At 43.4% G+C, this 21,949-nt stretch overlaps 1 protein-coding gene across 2 annotated transcripts in view; it reads right to left on the bottom strand.

The window, feature by feature from the left end:
* The window catches only part of ZDHHC15 (zDHHC palmitoyltransferase 15), a gene marked incomplete at both ends in the record, with an annotated part of 368,662 nt that overhangs the window by 38,579 nt on the left and 308,134 nt on the right, over positions 1–21,949 (bottom strand). For both annotated transcript variants that reach the window (XM_079764776.1, XM_079764777.1), the window contains one exon: positions 14,225–14,328. In XM_079764776.1, coding sequence (XP_079620902.1) covers positions 14,225–14,328 — 104 coding nt within the window. The remainder of the gene's footprint in view (positions 1–14,224; positions 14,329–21,949) is intronic.

The following is a 21,949-nucleotide window of genomic DNA, read 5'->3' as shown; positions in this document are numbered from 1 at the left end:
CATTCTTCATTTCTGTCTGATTCTTGTTATGGCCTCTATTTCCCTTTTCATGATGTTGTAATTTGCACTGAGTTCCTTAAGATTTTTATAACCATGCTTTGAACTCTATGTCTGATAGGTTGCTTGCCTCCATCTCATTTAGTACTTTTTCTGCAGATTCCTTCTTTTCTCTCATTTGGGGTTTGTTTCTTTGTCTTTCCATTTTAGCTGTCTCTTTGTATTTGCTTCTATGTGTTAGATATAATTGCTATGCCTCTCAGTCTTTGTGGGATGGCCTTATATAGAGAGTGTCTTGAGGGGTCCAGTGGTGTAGTCTCTTTGTTCACCTGAGCTGGATGCTTTAGGAATGCGTCTTGTGTACATTGTTTGGGCTCTCCTATTGTAATTGGGACTTCATTTTTTTATTTCCCATTTGTGGGAGGGATCTCCCCTCCAACTTGCTGCCAGTGAGGTTCAACCCCAATGTGGTCTTTCCAGCTGTCCAGTGGTTGAGTACTCCTTATTCCAGAGGCTGGATATGCCTTGAGTCTCAAACATTGATTGACCTTATTTCGAGTTGTACTTCCTTCCCTCCTGGAGCAGGTCCTGCAGGCACTTGGGGTCCTGATGGCTTTTACCTCGCTGAGAAGTCTGGGATGGTGTCTGTGGTGGGGACCCAAACTGCTTTTTCAGACTAACTAGATCAGGCAAAGACTCAAAGCCTCCAGAGAACCGCCTCTGCCTGCAGATTGATTGGATTCAGTCTTGAGTATCCCTCAGGCAATTGTACACAGGTTGGGTGAGAGGTTTTCCAACAGGGAGGGACAATTACTTCTGCATGGAGGCTAATTGTTATTCTCAGTCTCTTAATGGGCCTCAAAAACTGTATATGGGCCAGGGAATTTCCAATAGGGTGGATCAACAGTCTTCCCCCAGGCAAAACCTGCAGGATAGCAAAGGTTTGCCTGAGAAAGATGACCTCTGCAGTGTGAGAGAATGACTCAGCACAGGAAACCAGGGTATCTGCCTTCTGAGCTCTAACCCCAGAGCCCCCAATCCTGGCTTATTCTCACACAGCTCCAGTCCACACTGCCCTCCTTCTGCCAGAGCCCAAGGTGAGTGGCTGTACTCAAAATGTTATGTGTTGGCCCTTTAAGAGTGTGCCTGCATTCACATCTGTCTCTTCCTAGCAGTGTTTTTCACTGCCAGATGTTATGTTGGCACCTTTCTCAGTTCTGATGCTCTCTGCTGGGGGGCCCAGCTTGGGGTTAGACCCCAGAATTCTCAGCAGCAACCCTCCACAGCTGAGCCATCTCTTCAGAACTTCAGCTGCTGTCTGTGGGAGCCCAGCCAGCCCTTTTGTGCCTCCTCCATTCTTATCAGTCTCTATGTTCTCTCTGTTTTCCATCCTTGGTTATCAGGGTTCTCTCCAGCTAGTCCTTTGTTGATTTTTCATGGTGGTTCTTTTGTATTTTAGTTGTAATTCCAGTTTGGTCCTGGGAGCATGTCTGTGAGTTTCCACTTACTCTGCCACCATTTTAAATTCTCTCTCTCTCTCTCTCTCTCTCTCTCTCTCTCTCTCTCATCAGAAAGAACATTTGTCTGTTTCATTGGTCTTTTAGAATAGAACCAACTTTTTTATTTGTATTTTCTTTCATTGATTTCTGCTTTTATCTTTAGTAAATACTCACTTTTACTTTTGTTTAGCTTATGTGTTTTTTCCCTAAACATGTATTATTAACTATAGTAGTAAAAAATTGAAATTTTGAAAGAATAGTAAAAAAAAAAAAAAAGCATGCTAGTTGCTGCTGTTATTCACATTTTGTATTGCTTTTGAGTTTTTATTAAGGTACTGAAGTATGCATGTGTGATTGTAATCCTAAAAAAAATATTAAATGTACCATTAAAATAGTTCATTAAAAAACAAACACACAAACAAAAAGGCTTAATTTAATCTTCAATATTTCTCTCTCTCTCTTTTTTAATAATAGCAGATTTCAAACCATTGTTTTGTTACTAAATGTAATTTTTTTCTGTGGTTAATATGTGGCCCTATATGTTTTTTATTATTTGGGATTTGCTGAGATTTCTCTTGTGGCTTTATACACCATTCATTTTTGTAAGTGCTAAATGTGCATTTAAAAAGTGTGTGCATTTCCTGTATGTTAATACAAGCACTCACATGTTCAAGTTTGATAATTGTATTATAAATCCTATATGTCCTTATTTAGTTACCATAGTATTTTAGTTAGTAAGTTAGCACTTGATGTGACAATTTCTGCAAAAGGTCTGTTTTTACACTACAATTGTGAATTGGCTGATCTCTATTTCAAACCTATGTTGTAAAGGCTTACAGTTATCTTTGTAATAGCCTATTATCAATGAAATATCTTTTATTTTGTTCTGAACTCTGTTTTGTCTGACATTGTTATTGCTACACTCATATTCTTTATATTGGCATTTGTGTATATTTTTCAATTTTTATATTTTCAAACTGTTTTGTGTTATTTTGTTTTACATGTGTCTTATAGTTTTAAAAGTATATATTATATTTCTAAGCTGCTAAGGTTTACCTGTGCATTATTAATACACATACTAAAACATACACATTCTCAGTCTGTCAACATTTAGCATCAATCTGATCTCTATTCTTCCTCCAAATGAGGCAAGAAGCTTGGTATGCATTTTTTTTTTTTTTAGCTCTGCTCCCTCTTTGACATTCCCTGTCCATGCTGCCACCCTAATCACTGCTTGCATTGACACCTTCTTTTACTGATTGGCTGATTTCTTTGCTCATTGCTTCTTTCATCACACTTCTTATGCTTAAATTTATTGTGTTCCTTAGTGCAATATTGGTTATGTCAGAGAATTTGAAGCATTTGAAGCAGTGATAACATTTTGAAGCACTGGAATGTTAGAAAATATATTTATTTCACCCTCCTCATGGTCTCTTGGTATTGGGCACCAAGTGTATTCCAGAATGGTAATGAACTTTTAAATATATATAGTATTTATCATTTCTTGTGATGCAGGATATGAGGAGTTTATTAGATATACTCAGTTCACTTTACTCTCCCCATTCCTGTTTCTTAACCCAGGTCTCATTAATATTTATAGGCCAGGTCTGGGAAAGTCATCCTTCTACCATTCCTTTCTTTGATACCCTGTCCCCACCAGGAAAATTGGTCAATATCAGGAATATTATTAGACCAATAAGTGGGTCAAGTCAATATGCATCACGTATCAGGATAAGAGTGTGGATTGCTCCTCTTTCTCTTTTGCCCATGTGAATGATGGGCTTTTAATCAGCCATTACATGTGTTTACTTTTTTCTTCCATGAAGCCAATAGGAGTGAGCTAAGATCTGAGATTCAGGTTTGGTCTTGTGATAAGAGACTTTAGGCTAGGCTGTACAATCTTGCCCAGTGTACTAGAGCTTGCACTGAGGTTTGAGCCCTAAAGCCAAGCTAAAAATAAAGTGCTACTTTGGTTTCCTTTGCCTTTGTCCTATGTGGATATGTCTCCTGGGACCCTTGTGGAGAGAGCTGGTTTTGGTCTGGGCCAATATTTTGGTATTCCCAGTCCCTTGGTCACAACAGATCACTAATTGCACTATACACTGAGTGGCCAGATTATTATGATCTCTGAACACATAATAATCTGGCCACTCAGTGTATGTGTGTGTGTATATATATATATATATATTTGAGGCCCGGTGCATGAATTTGTGCATGGGTGGGGTCTGGCCAGCCTGGCCAGGGGGAGGGAACATGGGCGATTGGCCAGCCTGCCTGCTGGTTGAACTCCTGGTCGAGGGGACAATTTGCACATTAGCCTTTTATTATATAGGATATACACTGAGTGGCCAGATTATTATGAGTTCAGAGATCATAATAATCTGGCCATTCAGTGTATATCCAACCATAGCTTCGTAGTAACATTATTCTTGCAGTTCTACTTCTTTAACAATATAAAGAGAAAAACTGCATATGCCTTCAGTAAAGAAGGCATGGGTATCAATTTCAATGTACCACAGCACTGGGGGTATTGTGTAAGTTTGTACAAATTATGGAGTACATGGCTCTAGAGTGCACCCTTCTCATCATAGACTATGTGAATGGCACTACTGGAATTTTGCACCACACCCCTATGTGGAATCCCTGCTCACCCCTGCCCCAGCTGCCTATAAGGATGTGTGCCAATCCCTTTGCCTTTAGCAAATGGCCCTGTAAATGTCTGCTGTCTTAATGTTCTTGTCTTATCTTGTTATGGTGCCGTATTCCATGCTCCTTGGATTAGACTTATAACTTCTTTGACATCTGCTTGAGTTAAACTTGAGGCTTAGACAGAAAACATGCCCCAGTTTATATAGATGGGGAATGAGGAAACCAGTGTTCAAAGCCAGGTCTATCTGACCGAAAATCTACACATTGTTTACTTCATGTAAGGGGCTGGAGGAGTGCTGCTGACGAAATGGCTGAGGTTTTATTCCAGCCCATGAAGGGCATGGTTATCCCAGACTCCTTTATTCATTCATTATATTTTTCTAAGTCTCTACTGGGCAACTCCTTAAGGTCTCTTCCAATTCTACCATTGGTGATATATTTCCAATCTCTCTTACGTTAGTGAGGCCCCTTTTGTTTGCACATGGAAGGAATCCAACTAAAACTGGTTTAAGCCAAAAGGGTAGAATGTTAGTTCACAAAAATGAGAAATACCAGGGTGGTCTGTTCGGGCAATATTAGATCTTAGGCTCAGAAGAAGCCAGTCTATCTTTTGGATGCCCATTTCTCTCTGTAGGCATCATTCTCAGGCACTCTTCTCACAGGGCTCCTGAAATGCTAGGCTTATATCTTCTAGCTGATCAATCACCAATGTCTCTTTCCTTATATTTTTACCAGAAGTTCCAGGGAGGATTTGTATTGGCCCAGCTGGGGTCACATGACTCTGTATAAACCAATCACTTGGTTCGGTGTGGTGGAATGTTCTGCTTGGACTGTGTCATCTGGAAATCCTTGAAATTGATTCACATGGACTCACAGTGTGGGAGGAGTGGTTTCCCAGGAGAATTTGGGTGCTGTTATTAGAAAAGAAGGAATGGATATGAATAGATGAAAGCAATGGCCTCCTGTATTTCTGATTTCACAGATGAGGAAACAGACCCAGAGAAGGGTGGGGATTAGCTCATAATTATATGGCCTGTGTGTCAAGCACTTTTAAGTGACCTTTATAGGCTAGGATTAATGAGATGTTGCCTTCTGCTTTTGTTCAAGCATCACAGATGCTAGGACATCTCTGATGGCAAGTTTGAAGTTTTCAAGGTCAAGGGAATTGGTAGGTCTAACAGGATTGCAAATGTACACTGTGAAAACAACACTGTGGGCTAGAAATCAAGAAACCTGGTTCCTTGTCCTAGCTCTGCCGCTAACCTGCTGAGTAAATTTAGGCAAGCCCATTCTTCATTCTAGGCCTCGGCTTCCCTATATGTAAGTTGAGATGGTTGGATTGAATGGTCTGAAAGCATACTATAAATTGATGCTTTTGTTCCACTATTGGAGAGGGAGGAAAAGAAGGCAGAAGGCTGAGAGGGAGTCCCTCTTCTCCATCTGGGATTTCTGCAGTGGAGACATTTAACCTGACTTTAATTTGAGTTGAAACATCTGATATTTCTGATAGTAATAACATGCCCTGGATAGAGTGGGTGGGTGGGGGAGCAAGAGCCCTTGAAAAGAATACCAAAAAGCCCTTTCTGTTCTTTCTCTTGAAGCACAGCTCCTGGCAGGCGGGGGTCCCAGCACCAGGGCCTGGGGAAGTGGGTGTTCCTGAGATTCTGGTTGGAGGAATATGCCCTGGGCTGGTAGGCAGCTATGCTGGCTGCATGGTGGGCTTTTGGCACCACCTTCTCCCTTCAGCCTGCCCCATTCTGCCTTGCTAGGCATGTTGGCTGACTTTATGCTGGGGCAGGAGCATTGGAATGCTAGGGTGAGTGCCAGACAGTGGGTAGTGCATATGGTGCCACCTGAGATCTTAGACTAATGCCCTGGTAGAGCAGACAAGGGAAGTGGTGTAGCACATGTGTGTATTGGGGCAGGGTGGGGGCAGTGCTGGTGGGACAATAGCCATGGTGGCATCTACTGTATGTGCTGGTCCCTTCCTAGATATCCACTCCCCTAACTGGGTTCATCTTTCCACACAAGCATCTCCTCTTCAATGGGACACTCCCTTGACTGCTACCCCATCTTCTCCTGCTGAGACATAGATGTTTCATCTTAACCCTCCCTCTGTCACAAAGTAGTCCCTCCCTAGCCCAGAGAGGTGCAGGGATTGGGGTCACTCGTTCATCTAGGGATGCTAAAATGTCTCAATTCTTTTCACTACTGGGCCAAGTGAACAGTATGTTGAACAGAGAAAGTGGAAGTACTGCCTTGTGTCTAACTTTATCCCTTCATACTGTATTTATTCTCCTTTGGAGATAGTAAACTTCTGGTCACCAGCCACTACATAAACAGTACCTGGAGTGCGTTAATAAGTGGCACCCCTCCTCCAGGTTTCCCATCTCATCCCCAGACTGTTTTCCTGACTTAATGATCCTTCTGTGATGGGGTGATGAGTGGGCACTGGAGAGCCCATGCTGACCGACTAGCCCAGAACAGGCAGCCCTCCAATTACCCACAGCACTCAGACAAGGGGCAGGCGAGGGATGGGGAGAGAGGGCTTTCTTCCCCCTTTAAATATATATATTTAAGCAAGGAAACAGATTTCACTTTCAATCTTCTTTCCAAGAGATTGTTATAAACAAAAGCAGGTCTGGGGCAGGAGGAAGAGAGGGAAGAAATGAAAATGATTTGGGAGATTAAGGAGGCGGCCATGACAACATCCCCTTTTAAACCTCTATAAGGTTGTTTTCCTTGGTTGTTTTTTTTTTCCTCCTTTCCTCTCCAGCCTGCATTACTTAAAAGGAACATTATGTTATCACAAATCAGATTTCCAAACATCATCTCCAGGTCACTGTGAACAGCTCAGCAATTTGGCTACAGATTTCTGGAGAAGACATCCCCTTTAACCTCAAACTCAGGAGGGAGCTGCCCCCATCACAAATGCTGGGGAAGCCCTCCTGACTGAGAGAGGAGAGAGGCAGGGCCTGGGGGGCTGGAAGGGGATGCTGTGCCTCCAGGGAGGAGGATGTCCAAGGAGCACCACTCCACCCCACCTCCAGATGCCTTGAGGTGATAGCTGGGGACTATTGATACCTGTTGGAGGACATCCGTAGCTCTGCTGGGTGGGGGCTGGTCCCTGGTGGGGTAACATGGGTTTCATTTTTCCTCTGCCATAAGCTTGGGGCTTATCGGTGCCACAGAGCTTCCAGAAGAGATTAAAGTCAAGGCTGGTGCTCTAGTTTTAATGCACAGTGAGAGACCACAAGTATTCCAGCTAGGACAGTGTAGTCCAGAGTGAGATACGGGTGAGGTTGATGGTGTGTTGGCAGATGAAGGGCTTCTGGCCAGGTGCAAGGGAAGACTTTGTCCTCAACCCTACTCTCACCCTCTGAGTCAAGGGCAAGAGTTGAGGGGAAGAAGAAAAAGAAGGCAAGCTAAGAGGTGTCTAAGGTATGTAGACCCAAGTTGGAACTGCAGCAAGAAGGATTTGGGCTAGACACAAAAGATTTCCAAACAATAAAGATTGGGAACCAGTGAAGTAATTTTTCTCATAAATAATTGAGGTGAAATGGTAAACTGTAAGGAGCTGGCGATCTTGGCATCTAACAAAATGGAAACAGCTGATTGACAAAAATTGTGACTGGGGTTCCTGCATGTTCTGTGTGTCCTCTACTGCCATAGAACTGAGCTCAATTAGTGCAAGAATTAGGACTTCCATTTTATAGATGGAAAAACAGAGGTTCAAAAAGGAAGTGGCTCATGAAGACCATATAAAGAATGAGCCAAGGAATTGAAACTAAAACTGAGATTTCCTGGCCTTCATCCCAGGCTCTTTTCTTTGCCCTTACCATATGGGTGAACCTTTGCAGGCTATCCCTTGCTCCAAAGACTTCCTAAATGAAGCAGGTGACAAAGCAGGCCCAGGAGTGGGTTCTTGGCTTTGAACAGGGTGGTGGGATAGTCCAAAAGACAAAGAATGGCTCTGACATGTGGAACCCAAAGAAAGAGTTCCACAAGCAAGGTCAAAACTCAATCAGAGAGCTGGCAGACAGGCCTGCTCCACACTGCAGGGAAGGCCACGCGAGGCTGAGATGTCAGAGATGGCTGTGAACAAGGACAGCCCAGGCCCTGAGGGTTTTCTTGGGGGAAACCTCCTTTGTGCAACACTCCTGTGCCTGGAGAGTCAGTGAGGTCAATCCAGCTGGCCCAGGTGGCAAGGACCTGAGTACCCCCATAGTCACAGAATGACCTTGGGAGTATAGAAACCTAAGGGACTTCTTGGGGTCAACCCAGGAATCACAGTTGGCCAAGAGCTTCTCCCTCCTGAGCATTGCAGTTTCATGCCCCAAACGGTGTATGAAAGGAAAAGCAGTTCTCACTTACCATGGGTCAGGGCCTTGCACATCATTATCCCATCGATTCCTGCCTATAGTCCTGTAAGGTGGACATTGTGTTCTCCATTTCATGATAGAAAAAGTCAGACTTTAATTCTGAAGTAAAGGAAGGGGCTTGCCCAGGACTCATCAATAATACAGCACAGAGGTGGGATTTGAACTCAACTCTCTGACCAAGACTCATGCCCTTTCTCTCTCACTACCACCTCAAAGGTGCAGTTTGAGATCCCTCGGGGGTCAGGGTGGAAGGTGGCCAGCAGAGGCCCCAGGGAACCCTCATTGGGTGGGGGGTGGTCTGGTCCTTTAGTCCTCCAGGATCCCCACTGTAAGGGACCTCAGACTCTCCAACCTCAAGAAGTAGACCTGGGTCCTGGGCAGGCCAGACACCAGCATTGCGGAGGCAGTGGGGGAACTGGGGGTCTAGTAGGGACAGCCTCCTGCCACTCCTCCATCTCCAGACTCCTCTCTCCTCCCAGGCTCCCTTGCTCTCCCTCCAGAGCTCTCAGACTCAGCCAGCTATGGGTAAATGGCCTACCTCCAGGACAAGGATTGCACAGCCGAGCAGAACTGCCAGCCCTGAGAACCAGTTCGAAGAGTCCTCTGTCCAGGCCAGTAGGACAGAGGGGCTTGCTGGCCTGCCTGGGGCTCCATAAAACTCCAAGCTTGCATTTCAAGAGCCCATTTGCCTCAGCAGAGCGGCCCCACCACGGAGTCCTCTCCAGCTTGTTTGCACTGCTGCAATCCCTGTCTCCAGTTATCGTGTCTCCTGTCACACCCAGCTCTGTCCTTCATCCAAGCCACACACATGGAACTGCTTTCATCTCCCTCCTTTGATGGGCCTGCCCTTTACCAATGGCTCGGGGACTTCACTCCTCTGGATTCCCTCCAATTTGTCCCCATCGTCCCCATGCTCATGGACATCCAGCTGCACAGTGGCCTCAGAGGAGAGGCGGGAGGCTTGGGAGCTGCAGCAGGCTGGCCTATTCCCCAGGCCACACTAACATCAAGGAGGGGAGGACATTTTGTGTGTCTCTCTGCCTGCCTCCTTCTTTCAGGAGCCTGAGGTGGTGTGTGTGTGTGCGGGGGGGTAGACCAAGGGATCTGACTTGGTTCCTGCCCATGAGGGCCTGGCAGACCAGTAAAGAGGTCATATTATTAATGACAATAGCAATAATAATACCATGACAGCACTTGCCCTGAGGCAGGCACTTCCCTTAGCACTACACACAGATTAATCATTTCCTCCTCATAAGAGCCTTATGAGGCAATAACTATCTCTCCATTTTACAGGTGAAGAAACTGAGGCTCCAAGAGGTTATGGACATTGTTCTAGGAACTAGGGAGTATCAAAACTGGGGTTACATACCCAGGGTAGTTGACTCTAGGGCCTGTGCTCTCAACTTAAACCTGCCCAGGACTTATCAATAATACAGCACAAAGGTGGGATTTGAACTCAACTCAATAAACCTGGCCCAAGCTCAGCAAAGCTTTAGAGGAGAAACAGGTATTTCCAATAGTGAGGATCCAGAAAGACTTCCTAGAGGAAGCAGCATTTTCCAAGAGCCTTGTAGGGAACTTGAACAGGCAGAGAGGTAGGAGGTCATGTAAGGTGAAAATAATAATAGGAGTAATGAGCAAGGAATAGGACTTTGCCAATCAGGTTCAGAGAAGGCAAGGAGCTCAGCAAGGCAAAGATTGGGGAAGCAATGGGTCCTCTGGATGGCCAGCTTGAAGGAGGGACAGAACTGCATCAGAGGCTGTTTTGAAATCGCACTGGGGCTGTAGGGAGAGAATACGGTAATTGTCAGGCAAGAGATTACCCTGTTCTGTTCTGTGGTGACTATAGTGAGAAATGTCAGAAATAATGGAGTGACTGGAATTGGCCCTGAAATAGATGCCAGTTGTAAAGGAGAGTGAGGAGGCAGGACACTGTGGATAGGAAGCTGGATACTGTGGAGGGAGAGCAGGACACTGTGGAGGGGGAGCAGCTGGGTCAGTGGACCATTTAGTTTAGGACTTGGGGAGTCTGAGGTACCTGTGGGGAAACCAGCAATGAACAAGGAGAGCCTTTCATAGCTTCAGTGTAGAGTCCATGACTTCAAAGGCTGAGAAACTGTGCCAGGAAGGAAGGCTGGAGCCCTGAGTACCAAGTTACTTAGTTAGGACTTGACTCTTTAGGTAGTGGGGAGCCTTCCAAGGGTTTTTGAATAGGGGCATGATACAATTGGATTTGCATTTTAGGAAGGCCGCTTTGCCATGGCCACCCAGACCCTAGTGTGGACTTTTTCTGTTTTGCCCTGGATTTGGCTTCAGGCCTTTGCAGTAAGCCTAACACCCAGACTCTTCAACTGCCCAGAGCAGTTTCCCAAAGGACAGACATAGCATTTTATTGGAAAGAATCCAGGATACCTTACTTTAAATCCAAGTTTTGCCTCTTTCTTGTTATGTGATAAGTTGTTCAACGTTTCCAAATCTCATTTTCCTTTTATAAAATGAGAATGGTATTAATAATAATGCCTACTGAACCTGGCAGTTGTGAGAGACCAAGATATGAAAAAAGTATATGAAAATACTTTGTAAATTATAAAATTGTATACCTTTTTATGATTGAATATTTTTAATCAAGTATGGAGTTAAAAACGGGCTCAAGAAAATAACTTCTTTATAATGTAGTGCTACATCTATACTTAAAGTATTTTGCTTGTGAACACCAGGCTCAGATATGAATAGTTTTTTCCATTGTGGATATATCCTATCTATAAAACAGTAATATGCAAATCATCACTCCGCTACACTCACAAGCCACGCCCACCGGCCACACCCACTGGCCAATCAGAAAGTGAATATGCAAATACACCTAACCAAGATGGCTGCAGCCTCTGGAGAGCAGTTGTTGGAACTGGGATATTGGAGCCGAAGATCAGAGGGGAATATCAGAGCCAGCAGAGGTCCCCCACAGGTGATCAGAGCCAGCTGGGGTCCCCTGCGGTGATTGGAGCCAGCTGGGGGTCCTGCCCAGAGCCCAAGCCTTGGCCAGAGGCTTGCAGCCTTGGCCGTTGGGGCGGAGCCTGGTGATCGGAGCCTGGCGATCAGAGCCAGCTGGGGTCCCCTGAGGGCGATCGGAGCCAGATGGGGGTCCCTGCCCAGGGCCCAAGCCTCAGCCAGAGGCTTTAGGCCTTGGCTTGGGGTGGAGCCCTCCAGCGGAGCCCTCTGGGGTCCCTTGCAGGTGATCCGAGCCAGCTGGGGGGTCCCTGCCCAGGGCCCGAGCCTCAAACAGAGGCTTGCGGCCTTGGCTGGGGGTAGAGCAGGGCGATCAGAGCCAGCTGGGGGTCCCTGCCCAGGGCTGGAGGCTTTAGGCCTTGGCAGGGGTGGAGCCGGAGATCACAGGAGATAGGTGTGAACTACAGAGGAAATACCTTTTCTGACCACTCATTGGCTAAGCTCCCTGTATGCCACTGGTAATATTCTTAGTAACTTGGGTATAAGAATCCAAAAAAGTGATCTAGGGCTTTTCCACCACACTCCTGGAGAAAAAAATGAAGGTCCGCTGCTGGAGGGCTAAGAAATGTCATATCCTGCCCTACACGGTTTGGCTCAGTGGATAATGTCTAGGTTTGCCAACCGCAGAGTCCAGGTTAGATTCTGATCAAGGGCATGTACCTAAGTTGCAGGCTCCTCCCTGGCTGGGGCCCAGGTCAGGGCTCAGGAAGGAGGCAAGCAATCTAAGTATTCCTCTCACTTTGATGTTTCTCTCTGTCTTTCCCTTTCTCTTTCACATTCTCTAAAAGTCAATGGAAACATATACTCAGGTGAGGATAAAAAAAAAAGAAAGAAAGAAATGTCATCCTATCTAATAAAAGAGTACTATGCAGATTGATCATCACTGCAACACACAATATAGCTGCCCCCATGTGGTCAAAGATCCTGCCCCCATGTGGACACAAGATGGCAACCACAAGATGGCCAGCAGGAGAGGGCAGTTGGGAGGCACCCGGCCTGCATGGGAGGGCAGTTGAGAAGGACCAGGCCTGCAAGGGAGGGCAGTTGGAGGTGATCAACCCTGCAGGAGAGGGCAGTTAGGGGTGACCAGGCCAGCAGAGGAGGGAAATTGGGGGCAAACAGGCTGGCAGCAGAGTGGTTAGGGGGTGATCAGGCTGGCAGGCAGAAGCGGTTAGGGGCAATCAGGAAGGCAGGCAGGCAAGCAGTTGGGAGCCAGCAGTCCTGGATTGTGAGAGGGATGTCCGACTGCCCGTTTAGGATCGGGCCTAAACGGGCAGTCGGACATCCCTCCAGGAGTCCCAGATTGGAGAGGGTACAGGCTGGGCTGAGGGACAACCCCCCTCTGTGCACGAATTTCGTGCACCGGGCTTCTAGTTTTAAATAAGGTTAAGACTCTGATTTCTATTGGTTTGGGTTTTTTAATACCAAAATAAAAGCTATTACCTTTACTAGTAACTGTTATAAGTTAAAGTATTTTAAGGAAAGACTGATAGCCAAAGGAAGGTAAGTAAAAAATACAGTCAGGTTTTCAATGAAGAGTAAGCAGGAGAAAGTAAGGGAGTTTCTTGTGTTACAAGTTCTTTGGGCTGGGCAAGAACTCTTTCCTTTGGTAAATATGGATTTTGGACTGTTTTGCCTTCCTTAGTCTTAACATAACTCACTCTAAAACTGGACTTCCAGGTACAGAATCTGGGCCTAGATAATCTAACTAGGTGAACATTTAGGAAGGCTTGTTTCCCAGCTCTGCTCGCAACATTAACGAGCCTCAAGTTATTACTAAAAATTTCTGTCAGCTACTGCATGATTGGGACCAGTCACTAAAAATTACTCTATAAAGCCTGTTATTAGTAACATAAACAAATGGTGGAGGCACACTAGAAAGCATAGCATTACATGAAAACAAATAATAGGTGGCAATGGGGGTACATGGCATGAGAACTTTACTTTCAGCTCTTCACAAAAAAATATCTCAAAATGACCCAATAATATGGTGGGAGAAATGTGGAAGGGCAAAGTTCTGTTTCCTTATTTTTACTTTGCTCCTCTGACTCTCAGAAAAGTAGACTACATGCATGTGTAGCCTTGCTTGCAATGCTATCTTTTATTTTTTTTCATGCAATTAAGCCATGTTAAAAGAGAATGAGTATGAAATTTCGGAGAAAATTTAAATACTGTGAATGAATCAGGGTGGAGAAAGGTAAGCTGCTGCCCACTGATTGAATTAACTGAAGCAAAGGACAATGGGTGACCAACTGCCAAAAGTATTTACAAAAATTCACAGTACAGTTTATTATATTTTCTGATTTATCTGATTGGTTATAATCATGGTATCAGAAAGCTGGTAATGAAATGCCCAAGATGCCATCTAATCCTGCCTATGCCTCTTATATTTGCTAATAATTTGCTGTGAATTGGTGATAGGTAATAATGTCTGAATGCCCCACTATTTGGCTTGCATGGCAGAAAGGTTATTAGGAATTGCGGGGAATAGCCAGAGTGAAGCATTCCTAAGAGGGCAGATTTACAAATATGGCCACAACTGTCCTCTATCCAAAGGGCACTTATGAGGTTGGCATGTTATATAATCTTTCTGAACAAAATTTTCTCACTTGGTCTTTATTAGTTAACATGGTTTTTATTAGTGCTTTGTCTGCTGGATGGAGAAAAGAATTCCTTTCTTTTGAGCCTACTTACCTGGGTTGTCATAATCATTGTCTCCCCAGTGTTCTTCATTTGCTAGCAGTGGGTTCTGTGATTCATTCATGCACCTCATAGGGAAGGAGTGTCCATCACCAGGGCTGGTGGGGAAAAGGAGGCAATGAGCTCTTGTGTCTAACAGATATTTTTGTAAGGCAAAAGCCCTATTACAAATAAGAAGGGAGTTCTTAGCAAGATTTTAACCATTTAGATTATTGGCTAGAACCATAGTGGAACAGAATCTTACAATAGCATCATTTACTTGCTTTATTGATTTCAATATCTATATCTTCTTTTTCTGCATCAGTATTGACTGAGCATTGTAAGAAACAAGTTAAAGAGTTGCTTACAAACAAAAACATTCTATGTGTGCAAAGAACACATCATAATATTTAATGTTGATGATCCCAATTTATATCCCACTATTTTATTGATTGCTTCTAAATTTTTGAAGAGAATTAGCAGATTCAGAATCATTGAATGCAGTGGAAATAAGTTGCTGTGAATTGGTGATCTATACTAATAATAAAGGAATATGCAAATTGTCTGGGACGCCATCACAGTAACAGTAACGACCGAATAGCAGGCTGCATGGGGCGATAAGACTGTCAGGGTGGTTAGTGAGGGACAACCAAACAACTGAACAGCAGGCTGCATGGGGCGACCAGGCAGGCAAGGGGTTAGTGAGGGATGACCAAATGACTGAACAGAAGGCTGTGTGGGGCAACCAGGCCAGTGGGGGGGGGGGAAGGGGACAGTTGGGGGTGACCAGGCTGGCAGGGGGGGCAGTAAGGGGCGACCAGGCCAGCGGGGGGGGTGGGCAGTTAAGGGCAACCAGGCTGGCAGAGGGGGGCAGTTAGGGGTGATCAGACAAGCAGGCAGGTGAGCAGTTAGGAGCCAGCGGTCCTGGATTGTGAGAGGGATGTCCGACTGCCGGTTTAGGTCTGATCCCCAGAATCAGGCCTAAACCAGCAGTCGGACATCACCCGAGGGGTCCCAGATTGGAGAGGGTGCAGGCTGGGCTGAGGACACCCCCCCTGCACAAATTTTGTGCACCGGGCCTCTAGTATATAATAATGTCTGAATGCCCCACTATTTGGTTTGTACGGTATAAAGGTTATTAGAAATTAGGGGAAAGAGCCAGAGTGTGGCATTCCTAAGAGGGCAGATTCTGTGTGCAATTTTCTGCATGTGGAATCCACCTAATGGATATCTATGTTGACCTAGGATCACCTCCCAGGTTACTCTCTAGCTACTAAGAGATGGGATACATTGGAGGAGACTGAACTGGCTAAAGTAGGTTACAATTTGAACATTTAAGTTTTTATATCTGAATGCACTCCATATTTGTAGGAGTGACATTTGCATTATTCATTTTATATTACCTATGCCTTTTATCCTGTTTACAAATATGTTTTACTGAAAATCCTCTGCCTACTTTTTAGATTGTTTGTTTGTTTGGTGTTGAGTTGTATGAGTTATTTGTAAATTTTGGATATTAACACCTTATCAGATGTATCATTAGTGAATATCTTCTCCCATTCAGTAGGTTGCCTTTTGTTTTGTTGATGGTTTCCCTTGCTGTGCAAAAACTTTTTAGTTTGATGTAGTCCAATTTGTTTATTTCCTTTGTTTTCATTGTCTGAAGAGATATATTAGAAAAATTATTGCTAAGATAAATGTCAGGGATTTTACTGCTGATTTTTTCTTCTAGGATTTTTATGATTTCATGACTTGTATTTGTCTTTTATTCATTTTTAATTTATTATTGTGTATGTGTAATTTGGTAGTCTAGTTTCATCTTCACGTACCTGTCCAATATTCCCAATACTATTTATTGCATAGACTATCTTTACCCCATTGTATATTCTTGCCTCCTAATTTATAGATTAATTGACCATATAGGTGTGGGTTTATTTTGGGGCTTTTATTTTGTCCCATTGGTCTCTGTGTGTGTTTCTATGCCAGTACCATGATGTTTTGACTATTATCGCCTTGTAGTATAGTTTCATATCAGGTAGCATGATAACCCCAACTTTGAACCTCTTTTTAAGGATTTCTGTGGCTATTCAGGGTCTTTTGTATTCCCATATAAATTTTAAGATGATTTGTTGTATTTCTGTAAAAAATATCATTGGTATTTTGATAGGCATTGTATTGAATCTATAGATTGGTTTGGATAATATGAACATTTCAATGATGTTAATTCTTCCAATCCATGATCATGGTATATGCTTCCATTTATTTGTGTCTTCTTCAATTTATTTCCTTAATGTCTTACAATTTTCCAAATACAGGTATTTTACCTCCTTGGTTTAATTTATTCCCAGGCATTTTATTTGTTTTCTTAATTTCCCTTTCTGATCGTTTATTATTGGTATGTAAAAATGCAACTGATTTCTGAACACTAATTTTATATCCTGCTACTGTACTTAATTCATTTATCAGTTCTAATCGTTTTTTGGGGGGTCTTTAGAGTTCTCTCTATATAGTATCATGCCATTGGCAAATAATGACAGTCTCACTTCTTTCTTTCCAACTTGGATACTTATTATTTCATTTTCTTGTCTGATTGCTGTGGCTACAGCTTCCAATACCAGTTTGAATATGAGTGGTGAAAGTGGACATCCTTATCCTGTTCCTGATCTTGGTGAAAATATTTCTAGTATGTACCATTAAGTATCACATTTGCTGTGAGTTTGTCATATATGGCTTTTATTGTGTTAAAGTATGTTCCCTCTATTCCCATTTTGCTGAATTTTCATCATAAATGGAGGTTGAATTTTCTCAAATGCTTTTTCACATCTATTGATATGATCATATGATTTTTATCCCTCATTTTGTTTCTGTTGTGTATCACGTGAATTTATTTGTGGACATTGAGACAACCTTGAATCCCAGGAATACATCCCACTTTTTAATGTATTGCTGAATTCAATTTGTTAACATTTTCTTGAGAATTTTTATATCTAATTTCACCAGGAATATTGGCCTACAATTTTTATTTTTTAAGTGTCTTTTTTCTGGTTTTAGAATCAGGGTAATGCTAGCTTTGTAAAATGAGCTTAGGACCCTTCCCTCCTACTGAAATTTTTTATTAGTTTGAGTAGGATACGTGTTATTTCTTTGAATATTTGTAAAAAAAGTAATGTGTGAAGCCATCTGTTACAGGACTTTTGTTTATTGGAGTTTTATTTTTTTTAATTACTGATTCAGTTTCCCAAGTAGTTATTGGTCTGTTTATATTTTCTGTTGCTTCTTGACCCAGTCTTGCAATACTGTATGTTTCTAGGAATTTACCTATTTCTTCAAGATTGTACATTTTGGGGAGACAAAATGGTGGCAAAATAGGAGGTTGTGTCCCAAGCCTTGTCCCAGAACAAATAGAATGAGCAAGTAAATCGAATAACATCCACCCAGAATTGGCAAAGTAGACACAGTTGGTGAAACAATTCATAGTCGGGAAGGGCAGAGGATGCCTGGAGAATGGTAAAATCAGGGATTTGGGTTGGAGAGAACTGCAAGCCCTCCAAGCCCAGAGGGTCAGAAAGAAGCTTCACAGAACAGAGGCCGCATGCCTTGGGACATGCGTGGCATCTGACTGTGGAAAGGAGGTCCACAGGACTGCTGGTAGGAGGGGATTCTATATCTAAGTCTATAGCCATGAGAGACTGAGCCCAGAGGGGACAGCCATCCAGGTGGGAGAGGGGCTCACATTGGTGCAGCTCTTTCCCCTCTTTTTTGTCTTTGCTTTTATTCACTAAACCTAGTTCATAGGACCTTTCAAATACAAAACACCCATAGCTGAGGTGCAGGTGGAGGTGCAGACTTGTGGAGTCTGGGGAGAGGCTGGGGAGAGGAGAGGGTCAGAAAGAGGTGGCCGAAAGTCTGGCGCTGAGTCATGCCTGACATGCTGGACCTAGGCAGCCATTTTGTCCTGAAGAGATAGCCCCTCCCTGCAGTCTCCAGGCAACCAATACAGCCACACCCAGACTACACCCTGAGTGGTACAAAGGATATAAAAAATATGAATAGTGCCTGAGAATCCTCAGGGACTGGCCTAAAGAGAGGCCATTCAATCCCAGCAACAGGAAATTGAGAAGCGGCAGACAGTACAGAAGAGTGGGATCTTAAACCAGCCCTCATGGGGAATTAAAACTCGGTGGAAAGGAACAACACCTCACTTTTTCATTTTTATTTTATTTTATTATTATTTTGTTATCTCTTTTATCTTTTTTCTTTATTTCCTTTTTTCATTTGTTTCTTTATTTTCTATTTCTTTTCACATTATTTTTCATCATTCTAATTTTATTTTATCCTATTATTTAATTTTTAAAAATTTGTTGTTATTATTTTTTCTTCTTTCTCTTTCTTCTTATCCACTCATCCTCTTTCTACTTCCTCTATACTGAACTGAGGTCCTCCCCATATTCATACAATTCCTTAACCTTACTTTCTGTATATAAACTTGGCCTCTACAAATTCTGCCCCCACCCTCTTTACTGGGTATTTGGTGTTTGTATGTTTTGTTTTATCTGTTTATTCTCTGGTGTTTTCTCTCTCTCTCTCTCTCTCTCTCTCTCTCTATATATATATATATATATATATATATATATATATATACACACACACACACACACACACACGCAGTCATCGGGTTTCATCGAACTCAACATATGTTGTTTCATGGTTACATCGCCATCTCCCATTTATTTATATTAAAAAAGTTCTATCATTTTGACATATGTACATATGTGCTTTATGTTTTTTATTATTTATTTACCACAAGTAAAAGTCAGGAATTGTTATCTTTCTTTTAACTTTTTTTTACTGTTTCACTTCATTACTGCTGTGTATGTGCTCCATGTGAGTGATGTAGTTGGGTTCCGACTTACGGTGAAAATCGCATTACATCGCGCTGTAGGAATGGATCTTCAACGTAACCCGAGGACCTACTGTATATATTTCCTTTTACTTCTTTTTCTTTTCTGTGATACCATTTTTTCTCTTTTTGATATCATTTGTGCTCTCTTTTCTCTCCCCTAATTCCCTTTTCTCTGGTGGTCACTTATATTGGGGTTATAGGTGTTGTGAGTACCTTCGTGTTTTGTAGCCTTTATGTCATGTCTTGTCGAGTTGCATTTGTCCTGTTTGGCCAATGTGGTAGAGAGCAAGCCACATAACCAGACACCTGAAGAGGAGACTCCATTCACGAAAGGGTCAATAACACTCCAGACCAAATTACAGAGGCAGGAAGATGGTGGCAGTGAGGGAGAGAGCATGAGTGAGTGAGGGAGCGAAAGAGGAGTGTGTGGATGTATGGTGTGTGTGTGTGTGTGTGTGTGTGTGTGTGTGTGTGTCTGTGTGTGTGTCACAGTTAGATCCCACAGGACCTTGGGCGGCAGGCTGAACCAGCTCACCTAACCAGGCAGCCTCTGAAACCATTTCAAACAGTCTCAGAGTGGCCAGCTCTTCTGCAGAGGCCGCACCTTTTTGAAGGGGAGAGCTGTTGTGACTGGGAGCACAGCCTCACTTCCACCCAGGGTGCCCTCAGACAACAACTAGGACTCTACATCTACCCCCAGCAGGGACCTGATGCCTCGGCTGTGGTCCCACGGTCACCAAGACTCCAGCAACACCAGGCATAGGCTCCTGTGAGTTCTGAAATGCTATCCCCTTTGGCAAGCCCAACACTTTAGCCCAGGGCACCATGACCATGTGAGCAGCAGCCAAGTGAGCAGCCCATCCCTGTCTGAGGAGCAGCAGCCCTGCGATAAGCCCACCCACATCCAAGGAGCAGAATCCTCGTGCTGCCGGCCCATGTCCAAGGAACAGCAGCAATGCAAGCAACCTGTCCCCATCCGAGGAGCAGCAGCCATATGAGCAACCTTCCCCTGTCCAAGAAGCAGCAGTCACATGAGCAGCACACCCCCATCTGAGGGGCAGCAGCCACATGAGCAGCCTGACCCCATCTGAGGAGCAGCAGCCATGCAAGAAGCCTGCCCCATCTGAGGAGCAGCCTGCCCCTATCTGAGGAGCAGCAGCCTCATGAGCAGCCTGCCCCCATCCAAGGAGCAGCAGCTGCATGAGCAGCCTGCCCCCGCCTTCCAGAAAATCCACTGCTGCTGTGAGCAGTGCCCACCAGAGGAGCTGTCTTCAACTGAGGAGCAGCTGCTGCTGCGACTGCCTGAGGAGCAACTGCTGTCAGAGGAGCCACTGCCAACTAAGGAGCAGCCCCTGCACGACTTGACACCTAGATCCTTCAATGAGAGCAAAAATCAGGAGACAGACACCCCCAAAGGAAACAAAAGGAGGAATAACCAGAAAAGCAGCTAAGTGAAACAGAGGTATGAGATATGTCAGAAAAAGATTCAGAATAAGGGTCATATAGTTCATAAACCGGATGGATGAAAAAAATCAACAACGTATGTAAGAATCAAGAAGAAATAAAGAGTGATATAGCTGCAATAAAAACCACCAGGGAAAGTTTCAACAATAGACTAGGAGAAGTAGAGGAATGAATAAGCAAATTAGAAGACAGGGAAGCTGAACACACCCAAACTGAACTGCAATTGGAGAAAAAATTAAAAGCAAGAGGAAAGCCTAAGGGAACTTTGGGACAATATGAAATGAAGCAACATATGAATAATAGGGGTGTCAGAATGACAGAAAGAGGAACAATGGTTAGCACACAAATTTGCAGAAATAATGTCAGAAAACATCCCTGATGTGGGGAAGAAAATATCACACAAGCACAAAGAGTCACAAACAAGATGAACCCAAAAAGACCGACACCAAGAAACATCGTAATTATGATGGCAAATGATCAGGACAAAGAGAGAATCCTAAAGACTGCAAGAGAGAAACAGAAAGTTATGTACAAGAGATCTCTCATTAGATTATCAAATGATTTATCAATAGAAACACATCAAGCCAGAAAGGACTGGAAGGAAGTATACAAAGTGATGTAGGGCAGGGGACTGAATCCAAGAATACTCTATCAAGCAAGGCTATCATTCAAAATTGAAGGGGAAATAAGGAGCTTCACAGTAAAAAAAAAAGGCTAAGAGAGTTTATCACTACCAAGCCAGTAATGCAAGAAATGCTAAAGGTACTGCTGTAAAAAGAAGAAATAAAAAGAGAAGAAGGAACACAGACACAAAAAATAAAAATGGCTACAAGCAAGTACCTATCAATAATAACTTTAAACGGAAATGGAATAAATGCTCCAATCAAAAGACATCGAGTGGCTGAATGGATAAAAACATGACCCATATATATGCTGTCTACAAGAGACCAACCTTAGAACGAGGAAGTCACACAGGCTGAAAGTTAAAGGATGGAAAAATATCTTTCAGGGAAATTGAAATGAGAAAAAAAAAAAGCTGGGGTAGCAATACTTATCTGAAAAAATAGACCTCAAAGTGAAGGCCATAACAAGAGATAGGGAAGGCCACTTCATAATACTAAAGGGATTGATACAACAAGAGGATATAACCCTGGTAAACATGTATGCACCCAATGCAGGAGCACCCAAATACATAAAAAAAAAAAACTCCTGGAAGATATCAAGGGAGAGATTGACAACAATACAATCATAGTATGGGACTTTAACACCCCACTGATATTTTTGGATAAATCCTCTAGACAAAAAATCAGCAAAGAAACAGAAATCCTAAAGGACTCACTAGATCAGATTGACTTAATTGACATCTTCAGGAT

The sequence above is a fragment of the Cnephaeus nilssonii genome (genome assembly GCF_951640355.1).
Source record: "Cnephaeus nilssonii genome assembly, chromosome: X".
Classification (NCBI taxonomy): domain Eukaryota; kingdom Metazoa; phylum Chordata; class Mammalia; order Chiroptera; family Vespertilionidae; genus Cnephaeus; species Cnephaeus nilssonii.
Note: the sequence above shows the minus strand (reverse complement) of the source record. Positions and strands in the feature narration are given on the sequence as shown.